The sequence below is a fragment of the Metopolophium dirhodum genome, chromosome 6 (assembly GCF_019925205.1).
Source record: "Metopolophium dirhodum isolate CAU chromosome 6, ASM1992520v1, whole genome shotgun sequence".
In the NCBI taxonomy this organism is placed as follows: domain Eukaryota; kingdom Metazoa; phylum Arthropoda; class Insecta; order Hemiptera; family Aphididae; genus Metopolophium; species Metopolophium dirhodum.
In genome coordinates, this window is record NC_083565.1 from 29310412 (window position 1) to 29332121 (window position 21710).

Consider the following 21710-nt stretch of genomic DNA (forward strand, 5'->3'; position numbering starts at 1 on the left):
TTGTGTGGACCACAAAACCACATCAAACATTCTTGGAAATTAAGCATTAATGCAATACATTTTTTTTTTAATGTTGAAAAAATATAAAATATATGACGTAATATAAAACACTTAGGTATATCAGCGCTTATATGTATTGTTGGCAGGCCAAAGAAGGCGTTTTAAAAAAAAATTGGTGCAAATGTACAACCTGCATCCTCCCTCCAAATGACGCCCCTGGTCATGATCCGGTATTTATATATATATATAATAAGGTTTAAAACCTTAACCCCCTCCCTCTCTCACACACAACTTACAACTGTAAACAGGCATATTGTCATTCATGATCCTTTGACATCTATAATATCGAAGGCCCCATTTTTAAGGTTGCATCCAAAAACCGGTCATGGTATAACTAAAGTTATAGTGGGTTAAAATCACACACTATTTTGTGTGCTAAATAACGGATAAGATAATAAGATAATTAGATACTATACAATAATCATGCTAACACGTTTTAAGTATTGATTCTTTACTCACGTATTTAACCAGACTTTTCTTTGTTTTTTAGGAGAATTTGTTTAAATGTTTAAATCTTTTTTGCATAATATTGTACATATTATACATTATAAAGTACAATTGTAAAGACCTTTTTGGATTTAAAAATATATTTAATGACAAGTATTTATAATTAAGCGTACCTATTTCAGAGTTAAGGTAGTATAATATCAATACGATATAATATTAACACTAAAACTATGGTTTATCGTATTATATTATTCAATAATTTACTGACTGTTTATGGAAGTTTCACTATACCATTGAATTCTAAACATTGTTAGAATTCAAAAAACATTACTAGTGTGTAATACGTGTATATTGTATACGACTAGCCAAACCTAAATGATAATATATTATATAAAACATAACTAGGTATCCATTACCTACCTATTTTATTAGGTGGTTAATAATATTACAATTTTAAACTAATAGACAGAAATACAAGACATAAATATTATAATATAGTGGTAAGATAATCAATGATGTTTTAATTAAATCACTTTATTACAGTATATTATAATATTAATATAGGTAAAAATGCCTAAATAATAATATATGTCTTAGATAACTATTGTATTATAATATAAATATAATATAATATAATATAACAAAATAAAAATAATCAAACGACAGCTATGGACATGGTGCAGTGAACAATATTAAATGTCAATCCTTTATTCAATGATAATAATACATGGTAGTTGTTTGTCGACGACAAATACAATGATTAGAAATAATTATTTTGTTTTAAGCCGTTTTTATTTAAATTATTTTTCCAGATGCACATGGGAGCATGAGATGTGATCGCATCCCGCCATCCCGGCATCCCTTGCCAGTCCTCCACTATATGGACGTAATTTATAAATATTCAGATTTTTATAACAATAATTTGTGAATGCAGTTCGATAAAAAACTAAGACTTTATAAATTAAACGATAATTGTTTGTTATAATAATATATTATCTGGTTTAATTGCTCATAAAAATATAACGTGATAATAATAATATATACACATCACTACGGATTACAAACAAACTCATAGTACTCATAATATTTTGTTGTTTAAAACCTTAGCTCCAAAATGTTTTGTTCTAAAGAATTGTTAGCCGGAATTTCATTCGCCTGCATCGGCGCTGCTGGTATATCGTTTCTTTTATCACGACGAAATAATCCAGCCACCCATGTATGCAAAACAAATATGGAAGAAGACTTAGAGGTAAGCAAAATATAATACATATTATGTAGGTATATATTATAATACAATAGCTCGGCGTATCTTACCTACTTAGCGTAGCCAAGTTAGATGCTGGTAGAACGGATCTGAGGGTGTGGCGAGGCGTGAGTTTTTGGTTGGTGAGACATTGGAAAAAAATGGCTCTAATACGGTATCATCGATAATTGGGGACTGAGACTCATCCCATAATGCATATATATAGTAAACCCCATACACATTGAAATTCTCCCTGTTTTCCCATAATTGGGGGACGCCTCTTTGATATAATCCCATATTTGGAATGACCCCAATCGACAGCTCAGCGCTTCTAATCTATTTCAAGAACTCTATAACTGTACAACGAAAAACCGATTTTAACAAAATATATTGAAAAATACATCATATTTATAATATAAATGACGTTACAAAGAGATACACAAATAACCGGGTATGTCCACTTTTGTAAATTGTTCAGGAGAAGAAATAAACGTTGAAATTCTTAAATATTTGTCATACATTTTATGTTTATGTAGAAAACATGTAGTGTTACTTTTTTTTATTGACGTTATGTATTCAAGTTACAATATTATATTAACACAAACAATTTTATGACCTATAAATAGGATAAATATATGGACTTACTCTTGCTCATAAATTCGATTTTTATTATTTTTATAGTATGACCAACATAATAAGTTTCAGAGCAAAGACCTTGTGTGTCCGGACATACCAGGTTCTTGCTTTGAAACGCAATAACCTGGTAAGTCCATTTTGCTTATATCTCCGTAACTAATAATCAGACATAACGGTTTGTCCGTAACCTAACCGAAATATTTAGCTTTATTTCTCCATTAGGAAACCACAATAAAAAACTTTTTTGTAGAAGTGGACATATCAGGTTTTGTACTGGACCCTTCAATTCCAGACATTTTAGGTTACATAGGTAGGTAAATAACGCTTATGGATTTGTAAAATTTAAGTATAATTAGTAACAGTTGAAATTCACTAACTTTTAACTATTGTACATTTAACTATTAATGTGTAGCCAATATGAAATAATTACAAGTCACATTATGTATTGGTAAATTTCAACCCACATTAATAGTTAAATTTACAAATAATAAAGATAAGTAAATTTCAACTGTGACCTACTGATAATTGTACACATAAAATGTGGTTAATACATTTCAACTTCGCTATGGTTGTATATTTACAAGCAATTTGCAAACATTTTTAACAACGGTGTTATTAATATAAATATTTATAAATATTTTTTATAGTGTATATTATTCAAAGGTAGGTACGTAATAATTTAATGTATAAAAAATGGTACATCAAATATATATACATTATAACAAACTGTAATACAAACTGAGTAGTACATATATAATAGTAGGTACCTATTTATATTAATAGAGCACGGACGAGTTTTTCAATGCAGAAACGGGAAGTGTTCGGTCCACTAGCAATGAAAAATTGATTAAAACGCGTCGATCGGAATCAATAGATGGTTAGTTTTTCATATAATATAATTAAACTATATTAAGTTTTATTTTTTAATTAAAAATATTTTCATATAATTTCATACTTTCTAGAACTGTATATTATGGACGCAGACGATAAAATGGCGATCAGAGATCTGCAAGTATGAAACGAATAACGACTTTAGAACAATCGAATATGATTGACATAATATCGCGGTACTGATAAACGGTTTTGATTTGATTTTCAGCACAGTCTGAAAGTTTGTCAAATGCAATGCTTGGCATTAAAGCATCATATGGCCGACGCCATATATAGTATACAATCAACGGTGGACGAGCAGCGGTTGGCAGTTAACAGCTTGAGACTTCAAGTGTCGAACATCAAAATGGATTTAACCCGTTCTATAGTCAAGTTGAAAAATCCAGAGACGACGTCCGCTGAAAGTAATATTATATAATATATCGACTCATACATTGCAGTATCACACATTAGTCGTTTCCGTTCGTTTAGAAAACACCGACAAATTCGAGAAAAAGTCTGACAACTCCGACTGCTGCAAGCTAGGCAGCCTGAAAACACAGATTTCATTTCTCGAAAGTAAAATATGCAGGAAAATATCGGTTAATAGGTAATAAATTACTAATGACGTGTGCTCGTGTAGGAAGAGATCGTGGAGAAAAACTCGTCGGAAATCAACGAAATGAACCACACGTTTCGGGAAATGATGTCGACGAGACTGTACGCGAGCGCTGCTGCTGTGACGTCGACAGCAGAAAAAGCACATTGCCACCAAACCTCCGCTCCGCCGACCACCTCGTCGCTTCAACCAGCTGCAGGGCCGCCACCGGTACAACCGGTCCCGAGATCACCGCCTCCTCCTTCCGCGGTAACCTCAGCAGATTTTGGGCCGCCTCTACCGCCGCCGCCACCTCTTCCTTCCGCGGTAACCCATGCAGATTTTGGGCCACCTCCAACGCGGCCGCCTCCTCTGCCGTAGACGACGGCGTTCCGCAGTGCCACAGTGAAGAAGTCGTGCGCAACCGAACTTGAGGATCTCTTCTCCTTACCAGTTTATGCGGCAGGTATAGTCGTGACCTTTCCGTCCGACTTTATCACTGTAATCGCTATAAGTGTTATGTTCATTTTTTTGTATATTTTAAATAACTATTGAATTTGTGTGTATAAAATAAACCTGTTAAATAAAATATGCCTGACGTATTTGTCTTATAAGGTAGGTTTTCAAATTACCGTTACAATTAGGTATTATAAAATATTAAAGTCTCGCTAAGAACATATCACATAACACTTCTTCTCTACAAACATAAAACTCGTTATTATTATTTATTTTGATAGCAGTTAAAAAGACTAAAACGTCATAGGTACTTCGTAAACTTTGTAGGACTTCAAATAAACTGTGAGTGTGACGGCTGTTTATGTATATTTGAGGTTTACATCTGTTGGTTTTCAGAACTTGTTTTTGGCCACTTGTCCACGGTAAAACACGTTTTACAGAATCCATCTCTTTTACTATAAAGTAAGATAATTTGTAATTACTCTTATAACTGTGAATAACATATACTTAATAGTTATTACATATTATAATATATTTTAAAACATTTAAAATTGTTTTCAAGTTAATTTGTCATTGGCCAATGTCTAGAAATAGTATTCATATTTAGTAACGATTAGATATCAATAATTAATATAGTTAATAAGGTTTTGAGTAAGATATGTTTTGTATTTATACAATATCAGCAAAAAATAATAACTTTGCTAAATTGATCAAATTCTATTTGTATCTTAACATAATAACAATATGTTGTATATGCATGCACGCGTATGTATGTATGCATGTATGTATGTATGTATGTATGTATGTATATATATGTATGTATGTAATACATATATAGGGATAAATGTGTTGACTCGGGGTAAGATGAGTGTGTGACCGATTCGGTTCTCACGAGGGTCTACGTCAGTGCTTCTCAACCTGGGGGCCGCGGCCCCCTAGGGGGCCGTGGCCATATGATTGGGGGGCCTTGAAATATTTTTTTTATTTAAAATATTTTCGGTTATTCAGTTATAATATTACCATTATAACCGACCATATGATTAATCATTGTCGATAAAGTCTAATGTTAGATTACTGTTATTAAATAATAATAAAATTGTTATTACATCGGGAAAGTTTATCTCACATTAGAGTTATTAGATTACCTACTTTAATCTTATAATAATAATAATCTATTAAAGATTAAACTATCGAAAATGATGATAACTTTAATGATGTAAAGCCTTTGCAGTACAGTCACGTTTCTTTGCTCGATATCGTGTGTTTCGTGTGGACGTGTGGTGTTAATAATATTATTTTAAGTTTAAAATGGAAAAGTGGTTGAAAGGAAATATAAAATCAGATACTTCTACTTCAACTAGTAACATAAGATTTCCAGAAACAGATAATTCTAGTTCAACAACCAGCAAAAGAAAAAATGAATTTTTACCTGCAAACAATAAAAAAAAACGCAAGTACAATTCAGAATATATAAAATTTGGTTTTATTGCATCATGCGTAAATAAGGAAGAACGACCGATGTGTGTCACATGTTCAAATACACTCTCAAACGATTGCATGAGACCTGGAAAATTAAGTAGACATTTAATTACTATGCACCCCGAACACCAAAATAAAACGTCTGATTTTTTTGAAAGAAAAGCATCAGAACAAAGTCGGCAAGTAGTTTTTTTTGACAAACATACTAATTTAAATAAAACACTTCTTAAAGCTTCTTTTGAAATGGCTTTACTAATTGCTAAAGCTAAAAAAAGTTTTACTATTGGAGAAAACTTGGTTTTACCTGCAGCAATAAAAATATGTGAAATTGTACACGGTGATAAAATTGCAGATGCATTACGGTCCATCCCTGTTTCTAATGATACTATTAAAAGAAGAATAGACTATATGGGGGATTATATGAAATCTCAATTATTAATTCAAATTAAAAATAGTGACACTTTTGCAATACAACTAGATGAATCGACAGATCTTACAAATAATGCCCAGTTAATGGTATTTGTGAGATATCAATATAATCTAGAAATAAATGAAGATTTACTTTTTTGTGAAACTCTTTCCGAGACAACAAAAGGCATAGATATATTTAAAAAAGTAAATGATTTTTTTATTATAAACGAATTAGACTGGACCAAATGTGTTGGTGTATGTACAGATGGAGCAGCAGCAATGACTGGTAGAATATCAGGGTTTAAAGCAGAAGTGATGAAAGTTAGTCCTGATATAAGATTTGTTCATTGCATTATACATAGAGAACATTTAACTTTTCGAAAAATTGGCTGTGAACTGAATTCAATTATGAATGACGTAGTATCAATGGTCAATTTTGTGAAAACCCGTGCCCTAAATTCTCGACTTTTTAAAATTTTATGTGAAGATATGGGATCCAACCATAATACATTACTATTCCATACAGACGTACGTTGGCTATCCCGTGGAAAAGTTTTGAAAAGAGTTATAGAACTAAGTGATGAGTTCCGCATATTTCTTCGTGATATTAAACCCGATTTATCTGCACTTTTAAGTAATGAAAAATGGATGTGTTTAACTTCATATTTAGCAGATTTTTTTGATAAAGTTAATGAATTAAATCTATCTCTTCAAGGTAAGAGTACCAACATTTTAATACTTACCTCAAAACTTCAAGCATTTAAACAAAAATTGTCTTCTTGGTTAAACGCATTTAAAAATGGAGATTCCTCAATGTTTACGAGCTTACACGATTTTCTTACCGTTAATGAGCTTTCAATGACAACTTCAGTTTCAAGTATAATAACTGATCATTTGTCTTCAGTACTAAAATTTTTATCTGAATATTTTCCAAATTTAAATAAAAATAATGAAGACGATTGGGTAAAAAAACCATTTTCTATTTCTTTGAAATACGATCATATTTCATGGGCCGCAAAAGAGCAATTAATTGAAATTAGAGAAGACTCAACTCTTGAAACCGAGTTTAATGAAAAAGAACTTACCGAATTTTGGTTAAGACGACAGCAAGAGTATCCTGTAATTTCAAAAGCGGCTTTACTTATATTAATACCTTTCGCATCAACATATCTTTGTGAAACTGCATTTTCACAACTTCAAATTATAAAAAACAAACATAGATCCTGCATTTCACAACAGTCTTTAGAATCAAACTTGCGTATTTCAGTTTCGAATATCACACCTGACATAAATATGTTATGCGAAAATATGCAAGCCCAACCGTCACATTAATAAAATTAATTCACATTTTTTATTATTATTATTTATTATTATTATTAACCTAGCCCTTGTTTGAAATCAAATCAACATTATTACTGAATATTTTTGTATTTCTTTATAGTTATTATTACCAATTCTTTTTTTGTTTATAATATATGTTTTTAAGTTTTATACACCTATACATTTTAATAATTTATTTGTGTGAAATTGTGAAATAAGTGCATGTAAGTATAGTATATTAGTATATCATTGAAAAAAATAATACTGATGACCTTTTTTTATTTATTTTTTGCTTTTACATCCATGGAAGGGAGCCTTGACAGTTTTACATTAAATTTAGGGGGCCCTATAACAAAAAAGGTTGAGAAGCACTGGTCTACGTGACCGAAAGGGCTGGGTCAGCACATTCTTAGAGGCCTGGACAGACCGTTGCGGCGGGCCTCGCCCGGCGGACGGCAGTCGTGTAGGGTCGAAAGAGTGAGTAACACCCGTGTTACTGGTCAGAGCATCTTTTATAGTTTATTACAGAGCCTCATATAGTTTTAATCAGAACCTCTCTCAGTGTCAGTATTTATATAGATTCATTACATAAATTATATATACATTAATTCTTTTGTGTTCTATTGAAACATTTAGTATTAATATCAACTTATAAAAGCATTATATACATTATTACAACAAGTGTCTAATTTAATAAATTGGTAATCTTAGTATACGTAATCTACGTGTTACTTATTTAACACCAATACCTACGGTTTAACGTCATTCGACGGTGGATCACACTTCAAATACAATCATAATATTGTTTAGGGATAGTATTAACTATTAAGTATGTTATGAATGTATATAGGTATTATTAATTATAAAAGTGCGGCATAATTCTACTTTAGTTCCCAAGTGATTTTTTGAAATTTTTTTTTTTTCAAAATGTATGTTTTAATATGCTTTTTTTAATGGTACTTTAAAAAAAAGTCGCTCGGACATAGTTTCGATGTTATGTAACTCGACTCTCAGGTTTGGCCGAGGAGCCAACGACAAGTGCCGTAAACTGAGTAATCACTGCCTATATAGTACGACAGACATAACTTATCCTGTGACCTATACTTGAGGTGGTGTTGCATAGTAATTCGGGGGATATTTTCGATTTGCGGAGCGGAGTGCCACAAACTGGGTAATCACTGCCTTCTTAATTGAAGTGTCGCAACTTCAAAACTTGAAACTTGAAAATCGAGTATATTGAAGTTTTTTGAACCAAACTTCCATTAAAAGTTTCAGCGACTTTTTTTGAAAGTACCATTACAAAAAGCATACAAAAACACACATTTTACAAAAAAAAAATTTCAAAAAATCGCTCGGGAGCTAAACTAGAATTGTTTCGAAAGTGCTTGTGGTAGTATGCTACCTACCGCAACTTTGTTGATTCAATACTGTACATGGTATGATTGTTAACTACCGAAAAATATGACATATTGTTCTAAATGTTATATTTTTATTATATTTTATTAGTATAGGAGATGAGTACCTGCGACTTGAGTCGTTACAAAATATTTTTAGTTTATTCAGCATAGATATTGGATAACTGGTAAATATCAACGAAAAATTAATTTTTCTGGGATGACGTGAAAACAATATGGGTTATAGATATAACAATACATTATACTTACACGTTTAAATTACTTAAAAATGATGCTAATCTGCAATAAAGTAGGTATATTATAGTTTACCTGTAATTAATTAGTAGTTAGAGTACACTTTTTGAAAGATAAATGCGTACAGTTTTACGGATGGTAGTATACTATACAAGAGTGCTTTAAAATATGATAAAATATTTAATTAAACGTAATACATACATTATTATGTAAGTAGGTACTTACATATTTGTTTTGTAGTTAACTTCAGTTAGTATTATTCGAGGTATTATACCTACGTATCTTTGGCCGTGGTATACTATATTCCGTGGTCCACAGAAATATAGAATCCAGAGGACCAGAGCACGGTTACGGATTAAAGATTCTTGAAGTTAGTTATACTTCTTAGTTTATGATGTTGATACAGAGACGGCACGAATGATCAGCAATTCAGCATCACAGAAAATATTATATTAAATGGCTGGACGTCAAGACGTCGAAGAAAGAACAAATTTCTTATCACTTGTGTGAATAAGTGAAGTGTAGCCATAGATATACGTACAACAATTGTATCTATGGTGTAGCCCTATCCTTCGGTTATCATTTATTTTTCTTATAAATTATAATATATTTCGTTGAAGTTTTATTTTTCAGAACACAGAGAAAGATTTTAATAGAATAGAATATATTAGAATTTATTTACACGCATATAGTATAATTATTATAAAAGTGACAAACAAATTGAACTCAAAAATTAAATATTACCTCCATAGAAAATTCATTCTGCACGAATTCCGATCTCGACCTACTTCCAAGGTTGACGCCAAGCCTGACGCCCGAATCAGACAGTTAGTGGCAAAAGAATTTTCGGTGTTTTTTTTGAAAAATTTAAAAACCAGTAGAACTTCGGACACAGAAATCGTGAAAACGATAATGCTCGAAAATGTTCACCGCAAAAGCGGAAACATCTGACGCCGTACAAGATGTTTTCACATAAAAAAAAAATATGAAATAATCATAAAAAAAAGTTGGGCAAGTGGGTGTTGCTTTGCTGTACAGTAGGTTACTTGTAAGTCACTGTAAGGGATGGCGTTAAATTTGAAGTCAATGATATAATATCATTGCATAAGAAACACGATTCTTGGCGAAGACGGTCAGTCAGCCTGTGATATTACTAAGTAGATATATTTGATGATACTGATTTGAATAATGTAATTTATAATATATAACCTTGTTTTGAATTGTCAATCCGTGGATAAAAAAGTTGAACATTTTAAAAATGTTTAACTACAAAATAATTATTAAATTTTTGTCAAAATTCGTGCCTATGTATTTTTAATATTTTTCAACTGCTATTGTAACGATATATCAGGAGCCTTGTATTACATTTTCACGCATTTTTATCCAACAAATAAATTTTATTGACAATTATTATAGAAAAACAAACTAAAAAAAAAGAAAAATGACAATGTCCGTAAGGCGTAAACTGCAGATCAAAAAAGTCAATATATTTTATTATTATTATATTTTAGGAATTTCTAACTCTACATAATTTGCACATGTTCGTGAATTTTACGTATTTTGTCAATATTTTAACTTCAATGCTTATAAAAAAAAATATGTGACTATGGATTAATATTGTTTGTCTGTCTTTGAAACAATATATTAGGAGACTTGTATTAAATTTTCAAACTTTTTAGCCAACAAATGAAGTTTTATTGACGTTCATTGAAAAAAAGACTAATCGAATTGGAAACGAAAATGTTACTAAACAGTTCAAAACAAAATTAAAATATTTTGAAAATTGTATGGTGTATAGAAAATGCAAATATAAACATCCAGTGAATTTCCGTTCTATACAAGCAATTACTTCTTCTTCTTCTTCTCCTTCATATTATATTAGAGAAGGTCCATACATACAATATTTCTCGATGTTTCCAAGTGTATTTTACATTTTCACGTTCTGGTTATTATTATAACACACAGGTACTTAGCTACATATTATTCAATCCCTCATTTTCTAAGAATCTTCAACTAACCAATTAAATCATAATATATATAAAAAAAAAGTAATAGTTAAACAGATATAAATTAAGTGATTATGAACTAAATAAAAATGTTGTTCAGTTTCAGTAGGTATAGTCATTTTGTAAGTACCTACTTGCTCAACTGTATTACCATACATTTTAATTGCAGATTTATTATGAACTAAAACTTATTGTACATTTTCTACGAACAAATAACTTTGTATGTAGTTTACGAGAAATGACTAATTTTTTTTATCTGTATCCTATTAGACGTGATACACAATCGTTGGTCGAATTGTGCAAGTTGTTTAGTTATAATATGATGTAAAAACTAATAAATATAATGTGCAGTTACCAATATTATGCGTACGTATTATAATATCATACAGAGAATGATAAAAAAGAAAATCAACAATTTTATACAAACTATAATGTGGCATCGAAATATTAACGTCTATAAATCAGTAAGTAATCCGTTCACAACAAAATAGGTATTGAATAGTTTTTTTTTCTTAATCATTAAGACGATTTAATTTGAATATATAAATAAAGCTATAGGTAAGCACTTATATAACATTACAGAATGTAACTCCCCAATAACTCTAAATATAAATAGTTCGTCTCACAATATAAAATACGAATTAAAATTTAAAAATTAAATTAACACGCAAGAACTAATTTTCGGTTTTAGATATTTAAATTTTAAAAACTTGTATTGAGAATTCATCTCATTAAACATATTACCTATGACAGTATGAAAACATAAAAAAATATGATCATAAATTTTATAATAATTGACAAATAATTTTAATCTAATTAGTAAACATATTTTTTATTTTTGATAGTATAGTAAATGCAAATAAGCAACAGCGCTGAGGTCAGAATTTTGTATGACAAAAGACAAAACATGTAATTATCACGAAATGATGGATTTTGACTTCAACTATTAATATGAGTTGGCAATCTATTTTAATATATTCCATAGAGGTACCTACTACTATTATCTGTGGTGATTATGAAATATTGGTCCAGGATAATATAATTATGAAATCTAATTTATATTTGATATCAATTATTGTCAACTTCCAATTATTTAATAAGAAAAACAAAAATATTCAAATTCTAATCCAGAACTTGGATACCATGAACAATCCAAGATCATGATTTTAATCGAAACAAGCAAATAAAAAAACTATGATTATTATAACTCTGCAGGGGATGTCCCCATACATTCGTAAAACTAATGGCCCGCTGCAGGATTATTTTTCCACTGGCAAAAGAAGTTCTAGTTACGCCACTGGTACCTACTTATATTATTTTATGACATTATGATTAAAAATTGATGGAACAAAAGTAACTAAGTTAGTTGCAAAATAAATTAAAGGTAAATGTGGAAGCATACGTAATCATAGAGCTAAATCTTTACGAGTCACAAACGCTGGTTATGTATGTTTTTTTATGTTGTAAACTGCTATGAAATAGTAATATTCGTATTGTATTAAGATATTACGTGCATTTTACGTACAATACACATTTTACTAATTTGAACGAATTATCGTTACGTAGAAAAAAATGGTATGTTGTAGAATGTCATCAATATAAAATTATAAGGCAGGTTATATCTTAAGATGTTTAATTTATTATTAATATAGGTTAGGCCAGAGAAGCAAGATCGCTGAGGCTACAATAATATATGGCATTTTAGTATCGCATTAACCTCAGGCCCGTTGTCCATAAGTGATTCGTACGCGATGATCGTACTGTAAGCCTGGGCAAGTTAATGATAAGATTTTTTAATTGAGTTAAGTTAAGTTGATTGAAAACGTTTTAATAAGTTTAAAGTTAATAGTTAGGTGTCCTAATTTTTTTTTCAACTCAGTTAAGTTAATGGTTAATATAATATTATATAATAATGTTTATCTATTTTGTAATTATGACATACATAATATAATGAAGGTGTTTAGCTGTTTAGCTGTACAACCATATTACCATTATGGCATTAAGTGCTATAATATGTTATACGTACTACCTTACATTATTAACATTTAAATTAAGAATTAAAATTACAGTATAGGTACCTATATCATAATATTGAAAATAAGTTTTTATATCAAAAATTTGGTACCTATACTCCCATTCTGCAAATGTGAGCAAATATTAACTTTAATTAGGTAGTTAAGTTTAGTCAACATTTAGAAAACTATAAGTTAAGATTTAATAATCATTATACTTCACTCTTAAGTTTTAAGTTAACACCTGAAAAAATATGAATTTAACTCAGCTATATAATTACTTTTTAATTTAGCTTTAAGTGAAAGTATTTTGATTAGCGTAGTACCCACCTTTAGCGATGTATACAAAATACGCAATTTCATTGTAATTCATATTAGTGAATTTAAGAAATAATATACTAGCCACTAGGTACCTACATTTGTCAATTTCTACGAAACACTATAACAGTATAGGAGTACCTACAGTTCTTAAACCTAGTATTCTTATTTACACTTACAGAAAATTGAATGAAGTGATTTTTGGAAGAGTAAAAATTTAAAGTTCATGGAAAAAGAACAGATAAAAATTTAAAATAGAATTCGTTGGTAGGTTATACTTTGTCTTTTCAGATTTTTGGTTAGTCACTAATCTTCGCGGTGATTAAAAGTATTAACTAAATTAATAAAACAGTTTCATAATGTTGAACATAAAATCAATAGGTATCAAAGGAAAATCAATTATTTTGAATGGGAATCTTAGACATAGGTATTATAAAAAATCATAAATTTGGTACTAAATTAGTACCAACTTCACACCATTTTCTGTTTAAAAAACACATTCTCAAAGTTCTCACCCACTTAAAGTTAGCTGCATAACCATAACAGACTCTTATGGGATATATCCAACAAATTTGTTGACAACTTATTGGACATTGTTTGATCCTAAGACTCCTAGACTTTGTTGGATTTTATTTTCAGTGGTTTTTTTTTTTTTTTTATCTTTAAGCCCAGCGACTATGGCCATTAGCTGATTGTGGGATTTTTATGATTATAGGTAGTAGGGTTTGTAACAATAGGGTTTTTACACGTGTGTGTTGTGTTTGGCAGAATTTCTAATGGGGCACCCGTAGGTTTCTGCCATGCCCCGGTCGGAATATTTTAATATGAAATTTTATTTTTATTGTCCATTAATAGACAATAGTTTAATAAAAACATAGAATATATTTTAACGTTTAAGATTGATAATTTAAAAAATGATTAAGATAATATTAATTTAACATTTTTTTTTTAAATTCTTTATTACAAAACTAAAAACAAATTAATTCTATACGAAAATTATTAAAAATATATATATACCAGTTTATGTACTAACCTTAATTGTACAGAACGCAAAGAATTAAGAAATACAAAAATTAATTATGAATCGAAGTATCTTGATTCTTGAATGAAACACTTGTTCAGTGGAATATGGACGAATGTCAAAATATTTAATATGACTTGAAATGAAACATTAAACGTAAATAGTGTAGGTACATACTAAGTATATAAGATAAAAACAATTAACCGATAAACGTGCAAATCTTAGTAGAAATCTAATTCAGATAACATTACTTATATTATATGTATAAATGTACTAATTCATTGCAACCAACAAAAATACTGGTCAATGAACCTACCTAAACCACTATCATAATATTGGTATTAATATATTTTCTGTTAACATATAATTAGAACAAACGTATTTACTTTTTTTTCATACAATTGAAATTTCAACGTTTAAATAAACTTTTGCCTATACGTACAGTGTACACAATGTATAAAATAAACTATATTTATTTTATATAATTTAATACAATTTTACTTAGCTAACTGAATTGCTACATTCTTGATGGAATTACAATCTTAAGATATTTTATTAAAATTAAATTTTGGTTCTACGTCTATGCGTATTTCAGTCACATACTTGATAACACACAAATTAAATAATTATAGGTAAGCTAGAAATAATATAAAAACAATTGATTTAGATTTCATAACTTTTGACTTTTGAGTTTTGGCAAATCTATCAAAATGTATTGCAAAATTGTCAAATGTTTATAAAATGAACTGCACATTATTTAGTTGACAATGTATATAGTACATAGAGTAGTATATAGAGTTCATTAATTTTACCTAGGTAATAGGTATATAATATTAGGTAAATATATATGTATAATATAGATTCAACTAGATATTAATTAATTTTCTGCTTGTCGCGTACTCACGATTAGTAATTACCTACTAATTTTCAGAGTTGGTCAGTATCATTATACATACTTTTGAAGTATCAACATATTTGTATTATTACTGAGAAGAAATTACCATTCCACGTCAACATTATTTGATAGGCGCGTACAGCGTACATACAATTGTATTAAAATATCTCGTATATATTATGCTTCTAAAATATCTACAAATAATAAATATAATTGTTTAAAAAAAGTTTGTAGATATTTAATCTAGACTTCATTAATCTAAATCATGAATAGCCGTATTATAGGTACATGTAAAAATGTAATACGATTCCGATTACGCCGAAACCGGTAGCATTTTTAAAACATTCGTAGGTTTTACTTGATAAAACTATATTGTTTGAGTATATGATTTAATTGTAACTATTTGCTACTTACTAGCTGGCCACAAGCAGACTATACTGGCCACAATATAATACTACTGTCTACTACTATAGTTTATTTTTTTCGGTAACAAATAGTTTTTTGAAAACCGTCATTAAGTGTTTGGCTCTCATCGTTTTCGCCCGTCCGTTTACACGTCATATATATACAGAGATGGACGCCACATCGAGAACTGTCGTATGCCAACAGTGGTATGCCAATAACGAGGGTCGATCCATAGTAGATGTTCTGGATTTGGCAGTTGACCTCAAGAACACAGCTGCGGTCGAGACATCGTTACTACACAGCGGACACGCCGCAGAGAAGAGAACGCGGTCGTCACCGGAATTGAGAATAATAAAGTCACCCGTATACCAGCAGGACGTAGTTATAATTGCACCATCATCGGAGCCTGCCGCAACTTTTTGTGTGACATCAAAGACGGACGCACCCGGGGAAATCTCATTGATTGACGCGCTGGACCTGGCCGTCGATCGTAGGATCACTCCCACGCCTGTCCTGCAGCTACCGATACGGCGGCGCGAACATTTCCGGTCGTCTTCTGAGCTGCAAATCCAGTCACCCGTGTACGGTGGCGTGAAGTCTGACCCGCCAGTACCCGCGGAATTCCCGGAAAACCCTGCAGCGCGGTCTGTTGGTCGGCGGAAGTCTGCCTGGAAGAGAACGAAAAAATTCGTTTGGAAATCCTTGGTGAACGTGGCACGCAGGGTTTGCTTTTGTCAAACCTTCGTGGACATTGAATAATGTTCGCCAAGTTTTCCCCTACCATCACCGTTGTACGCCACAGTGGTACCTGCAGCAGTTTCCGCCGTCAGCCGCCCGTCAACCTGCAGTTTTTGGCGTACCACATGATGGTGCCAGGCCGGTCAAAACGCACCACCTGTTGTTTCCGCCGGACAATTCGTCCGACGCCGTTAAAACTAGTAATTTATTATTGTGCGCGTTCGCCAGTCCATCCGACGTTTTTCGCCCCCGCTTTTAGGTCCGTTCGTGCACGCTGTTTTTCGCATACGTACTTTGTATTACATTATACTCTGCCGTTCTCCGCCGCGTGTTTAGTTTGTCGGGCTCCGTCAGTTCTTCGAATAAATATTAAATTGTATTACTTCTCGGTGCCTGATTTTTTTTATATGTTAGTTTTGTACAGCTTTCGGCTCCTTTTCGCTTCGTTTTTTCTTGCAGCTGAGTCAGCGTCTTTATGTTCCTGTTGCAGCACTCTCAAACCAAGTTGTACCTATGTGATTTAGTGAATATCGTTTAGTAATTATCGTTCATTGCAATATTGCATTATAGTTTGCCCTCATTAAATTTTTCTTTTCTCCAGTTAATATGGCGGTCAAATTAACCGGCGATATTGTTTTTGTGAATCAACTTGTTTTAATGTACTTTGGAGACAGTGTTCCTGTCCCGGCTGCAATCAGTCTTTTGATTTATGAGTTGAATCTTCATTAACAACTTTGAATACACATTCGCCCGTATGCAGGGTCAACTTGTCTTATTTTGTATAAGATTTATTATACTTACGGACCCTGGTGCGGTAGCGTGAGTTCAAAACTAAATGTGTAGTTCGACTGTCGTGTAAGTCGATCAATTATTCATGTTTATTCTGGACGACGAACCCTAGCTTTATATATTAATATCACGGTCCATGGGAAATTATGTTTTATTGTGTATTGTTATATGGGACTGCTGTCTAAAAATTATGTATTACTATATGAGACTGCTGTCTAAAAACCATGTATTATATGAGACTGCGCATTATGATTCTACACATGATGTATTATTAAATGAGACTGTTGTCCAAAAATTATGTATTGTTATATTATGAGACTGCTGTCTAAAAACCATGTATTATATGAGACTGCGCATTATTATTCTACACATTATGTATTATTAAATGAGACTGTTGTCTAAAAATTATGTATCATTGTATGAAACTGTTGTAAATATATATTTAGCCATGAATTTATTATTGTTTATTTGTTTATGGTAATACGCACAAAGTTTTGTATTTCGTTTTGTGTAGCTAGCGCCCTAGCGGGTACATCATATTATTATACCACGGTATAAGTACTGGCATTGACTTTTTATTGATTTGTTTTTTTTTTTTTATTAAAGAAGATTTTTATTATATTATGTTATTAACAAAAAATGATACAAAGTATTAAGGGAAATAATAAAAATTACCTACACCTTTAAGCTAAGCTTGTGGTGGATGAAGCGAGTCACGTGATTGAATTAAACTACACAATTAAATAAATGATAATAGTATAATACGAATAATAAGAACAAAAGAAAAAATATACAAATGTTTCTTATACTAGATTTTGTAATACCGAATCATAAACATAATCACTGACTTATTTCACTAAATAAAACATTTCTTGATGTTGGTATTATCAATAAAAATATTTCTTTTCACATCTATTAGCAAAGATTTAAAATTAACAGGGCCCAGATAGTTAACGAACTTTTGTCCAAAACTCGTTTTTGTATATTCCACTTTAATATTAAATTATCTTACTTCCCCGATGGGCTTATTATTTTGTTCAATAAAGAAACAACACATTATGTGTGCGCTCACATCGATATGCAATAATTGAAGTAAATAAAACAGTAAGTTCATTATTCGTATATTATTATATGACTCAACTGGACGCCCACGTGAGAACTCCAAAATTCCAGCAGAAAGTCAATCTACAGTGAACGATGGATTTCACCGCCGTTAACCCTTCGTCGACCGACGGTACTTTTGAGTACCACATTACAAATAAATGTATATTAAATAATATACGATGCATTTATCTTATTTGTGACCCGTCGGTACGCACGAGTACCTCTTTAGTTACAAGAAAAAAATAAAACTATGGTCCAAATTTAGAAATATAACTGTGTAATTAGATGTCAAAGTAAACAATGTACACGAAAATTCTTAGAACCAAACATGCCCACATCAGGCTGGGTTTTAAACTCGTACAAAAGCTATTTTTAGCATTCTTATCCGCTAGAATTGTTTGCAATTATTGTGTTTAGTTTATAAATATTGTTATCGTATAAATATCGATATATTAAAAGAGGGGAAAAAATCTGATTATATGCAATGGACTATGCACTCAAAAGTACCGTCGGGCCATTAGCTATTTCACAATATGTCACGTTAGTCGTTATCGATTATGTAGTATGTATACCATCGCCAAAATATTGATATTTGTTAATCCGTTTTCGCGTCTTCCTGCAGTGTCGAAATTAATATTTTATACTTACCTATACTTATATTTGCTATAATAAAATATAAGATTTTACAATATATTAAAATGAATAATCATAATACCCACGAATTGGAACAGTGGTTGCTTGAAGATTTTCCTTCGGACATTGATACTGACATAGAAATGTCTGATGATGGTGTCGATATGGGCAAGTGCCTACATGCAATTCAGCGAAATTAATTTTTATTAGTTAACTCAAATCTAAATGATTTTACAATTTTGAACAAATCCTTTGAAGAACAAAGTGAACAAAATGAACCAATTATTATTGTCGTTGTTCCACATGATGATAACAATAGTGAGACAATTGACATTTGTATAAAACATTTCATTTTTTAAAATTAAAACTGCATTTATTCTATAGAAATCACACCTATCAAACTGGGAGCTTCAAGGTGTTTGGATTATCCTCCAATAATTATACCTTTTGAAGAAACAAATTTTCTCAAAAACTCTGGTAAGTTATCAATCATAATCGTAATATTATGATATAGGTAAATATTTATTTTATTATATTTTTACTTTATAAATCTTAACTATACCAAACAATAGACTCTACTTCTTATGTACTATAAAACATTTATGTACAAAAATATAATTTTTAAGATTTTATTTCAATTTGTGGGTAGGTATCATGAATTTTCAAAATATTATTAGTAGCTAGTATAATATTTCGCTAACAACTTTTATGCAGGGTTTCAATATTTATTTATCTTATATTAGCTAACTAGATATACGTATGTGACAAGCTATTTATTAATATTTATATTAATTTTTAATTAAATGTAAAATATAAAAACTATAATCAATTTTTGAAATTTACCACACTTCAACAAAATAAAAACAGTTATAATACATAAACAATTTCTAAGGATACAATATGATAAATTTTATTTTAATAAATTATTTATTGTAAATTAATTTTGTTAGAAATTGTAGGATAATCAATTTCAGAACAGATGTTCCAAGCTATAATTATTCTGAAGGTCCAGTTGAAGATTTTTTTATTGATACAGGTCCTACTGGTGTTTTTTTGACTTTATTTGAAGGTATACTTGATCATATTGTATATCAAATTTATATGGCACACAAAAAAATTTAAATTTAAATATAAAGCCATATGAAGTTTTGAATTTTTTGGGAATTAACTTTTTAATGGGCTATTATAGGCTACCAAGTAGGAAACATTATTTGGAGTTGTGCACCAGATTTATCAGTTCCTTTTGTGGCTGCCACGATGACAAGATATTTTTTTGATTTGATTTAGACAAACTTACATTTAAATGATATACTCTTATTACAAAAGATAATAAGGATAAACTTTACAAACTGAAACCTTTAATAAATTATCTTAATGAAAAATTTCAACTAGTATATCATGGAACCAACCAATTATCTATTGATGAATTTATGATTCTTTTTAAAGGTAGAAGTACGTTAAAACAGTATAACCTATTAAAAGAGGCTTTAAGTTATGGTGTCTAGCAGACCAAAAAGGTAATATAAAAAAATTTCAGATTTATCAAGGAAAAGATGAACAATTAGAAAATGAATTTAAAGATTGTGGTCTAGGTGAAAGAGTTGTGCGTCTTTGACAAAAAATGAATAAGGAAAAAAAAACAATTTTTTTTCGATAATTTTTTTACATCTATACCACTGCTTGAAAAATTGAAGATTGAGAACAGTTTAGCATGTGGAACAATACGAGCTCATAGAAAAGGTATTCCTATACTTCACAACGACTCAAAATTAGCAAGAGGATCTACAGATTACAAAATAACTGACTCTGGAATTGGAGTTTTTAAAGATAGAAATACAGTTTTGTTAGCATCAAACTACCATGGCACAGAAAATCCTGTTTTAAGAAAAAACAAACAAGGAGTGTTTACAGAAATACCTTGTCCCCAGATAATAAAGGATTACAACAATTAAATGGGAGGAGTAGACCACGCAGACCAACTGAGTGTTACATAATATGGAGTAGATAGACGGTCAAAGAAGTGGTGGCACAGGCTCTTCTGGGGCATGATTGATATTCTATTTGTGAATGCTTATATAATATATAAAGACCTGAAAGGCCCAATGACACTATTAGAATTTAGACGCATTGTTATTCAAGGGCTAATAAATAAAATAGAACAGCCAACTCCAGGTCTCTTTCAAAGAAAACATAAAGAAAATAAAGGTCAAATGAATAAGCGCAGAGGAAAAAATTGGTCTGTTCCAAATGATGTAAGATTTGGAAACCGGAGTATACACTGGATTAAATATGTAGATGAACGAGGAAGATGTGAGGTATGTTCAATGAATCAGATACAGTAAAGACCACGTTCAAAATGTACACGCTATAGACATATATCATAAATATAAAAAAATTCTATAACTTAACCTACACAATAAAAAAATAATTGGTTTGTGAAAAAGCCTACTACAATAAATTACAATAATTTTGGTACAATCGATCTTTTATTCGTAAACTAACATTAAAAAGTTCTGATAAATTATTTCTGAAAGCCGGATGTCAAATTCGTTTTTTTTTAGTATTAGACATTCGTACTACAGTAGGCAAAATTCATTTTTGTCAAAAAAATTGCATTTGA

At 30.5% G+C, this 21710-nt stretch overlaps 2 protein-coding genes across 2 annotated transcripts; both read left to right on the plus strand.

Moving 5' to 3' along the window:
• Positions 1-3377: 3377 nt before the first annotated feature.
• On the plus strand, positions 3378-4235 carry LOC132947642 (formin-B-like). The gene is made up of 4 exons (XM_061017918.1): positions 3378-3398; positions 3486-3681; positions 3749-3858; positions 3900-4235. Exons 1-4 carry the CDS (start codon positions 3378-3380, stop codon positions 4233-4235), a joined length of 663 nt encoding a protein of 220 aa, XP_060873901.1.
• Positions 4236-5903: 1668 nt separating this feature from the next.
• On the plus strand, positions 5904-7532 carry LOC132947643 (SCAN domain-containing protein 3-like). The gene is made up of 2 exons (XM_061017920.1): positions 5904-6915; positions 7222-7532. Exons 1-2 carry the CDS (start codon positions 5904-5906, stop codon positions 7530-7532), a joined length of 1323 nt encoding a protein of 440 aa, XP_060873903.1.
• Positions 7533-21710: the final 14178 nt, after the last annotated feature.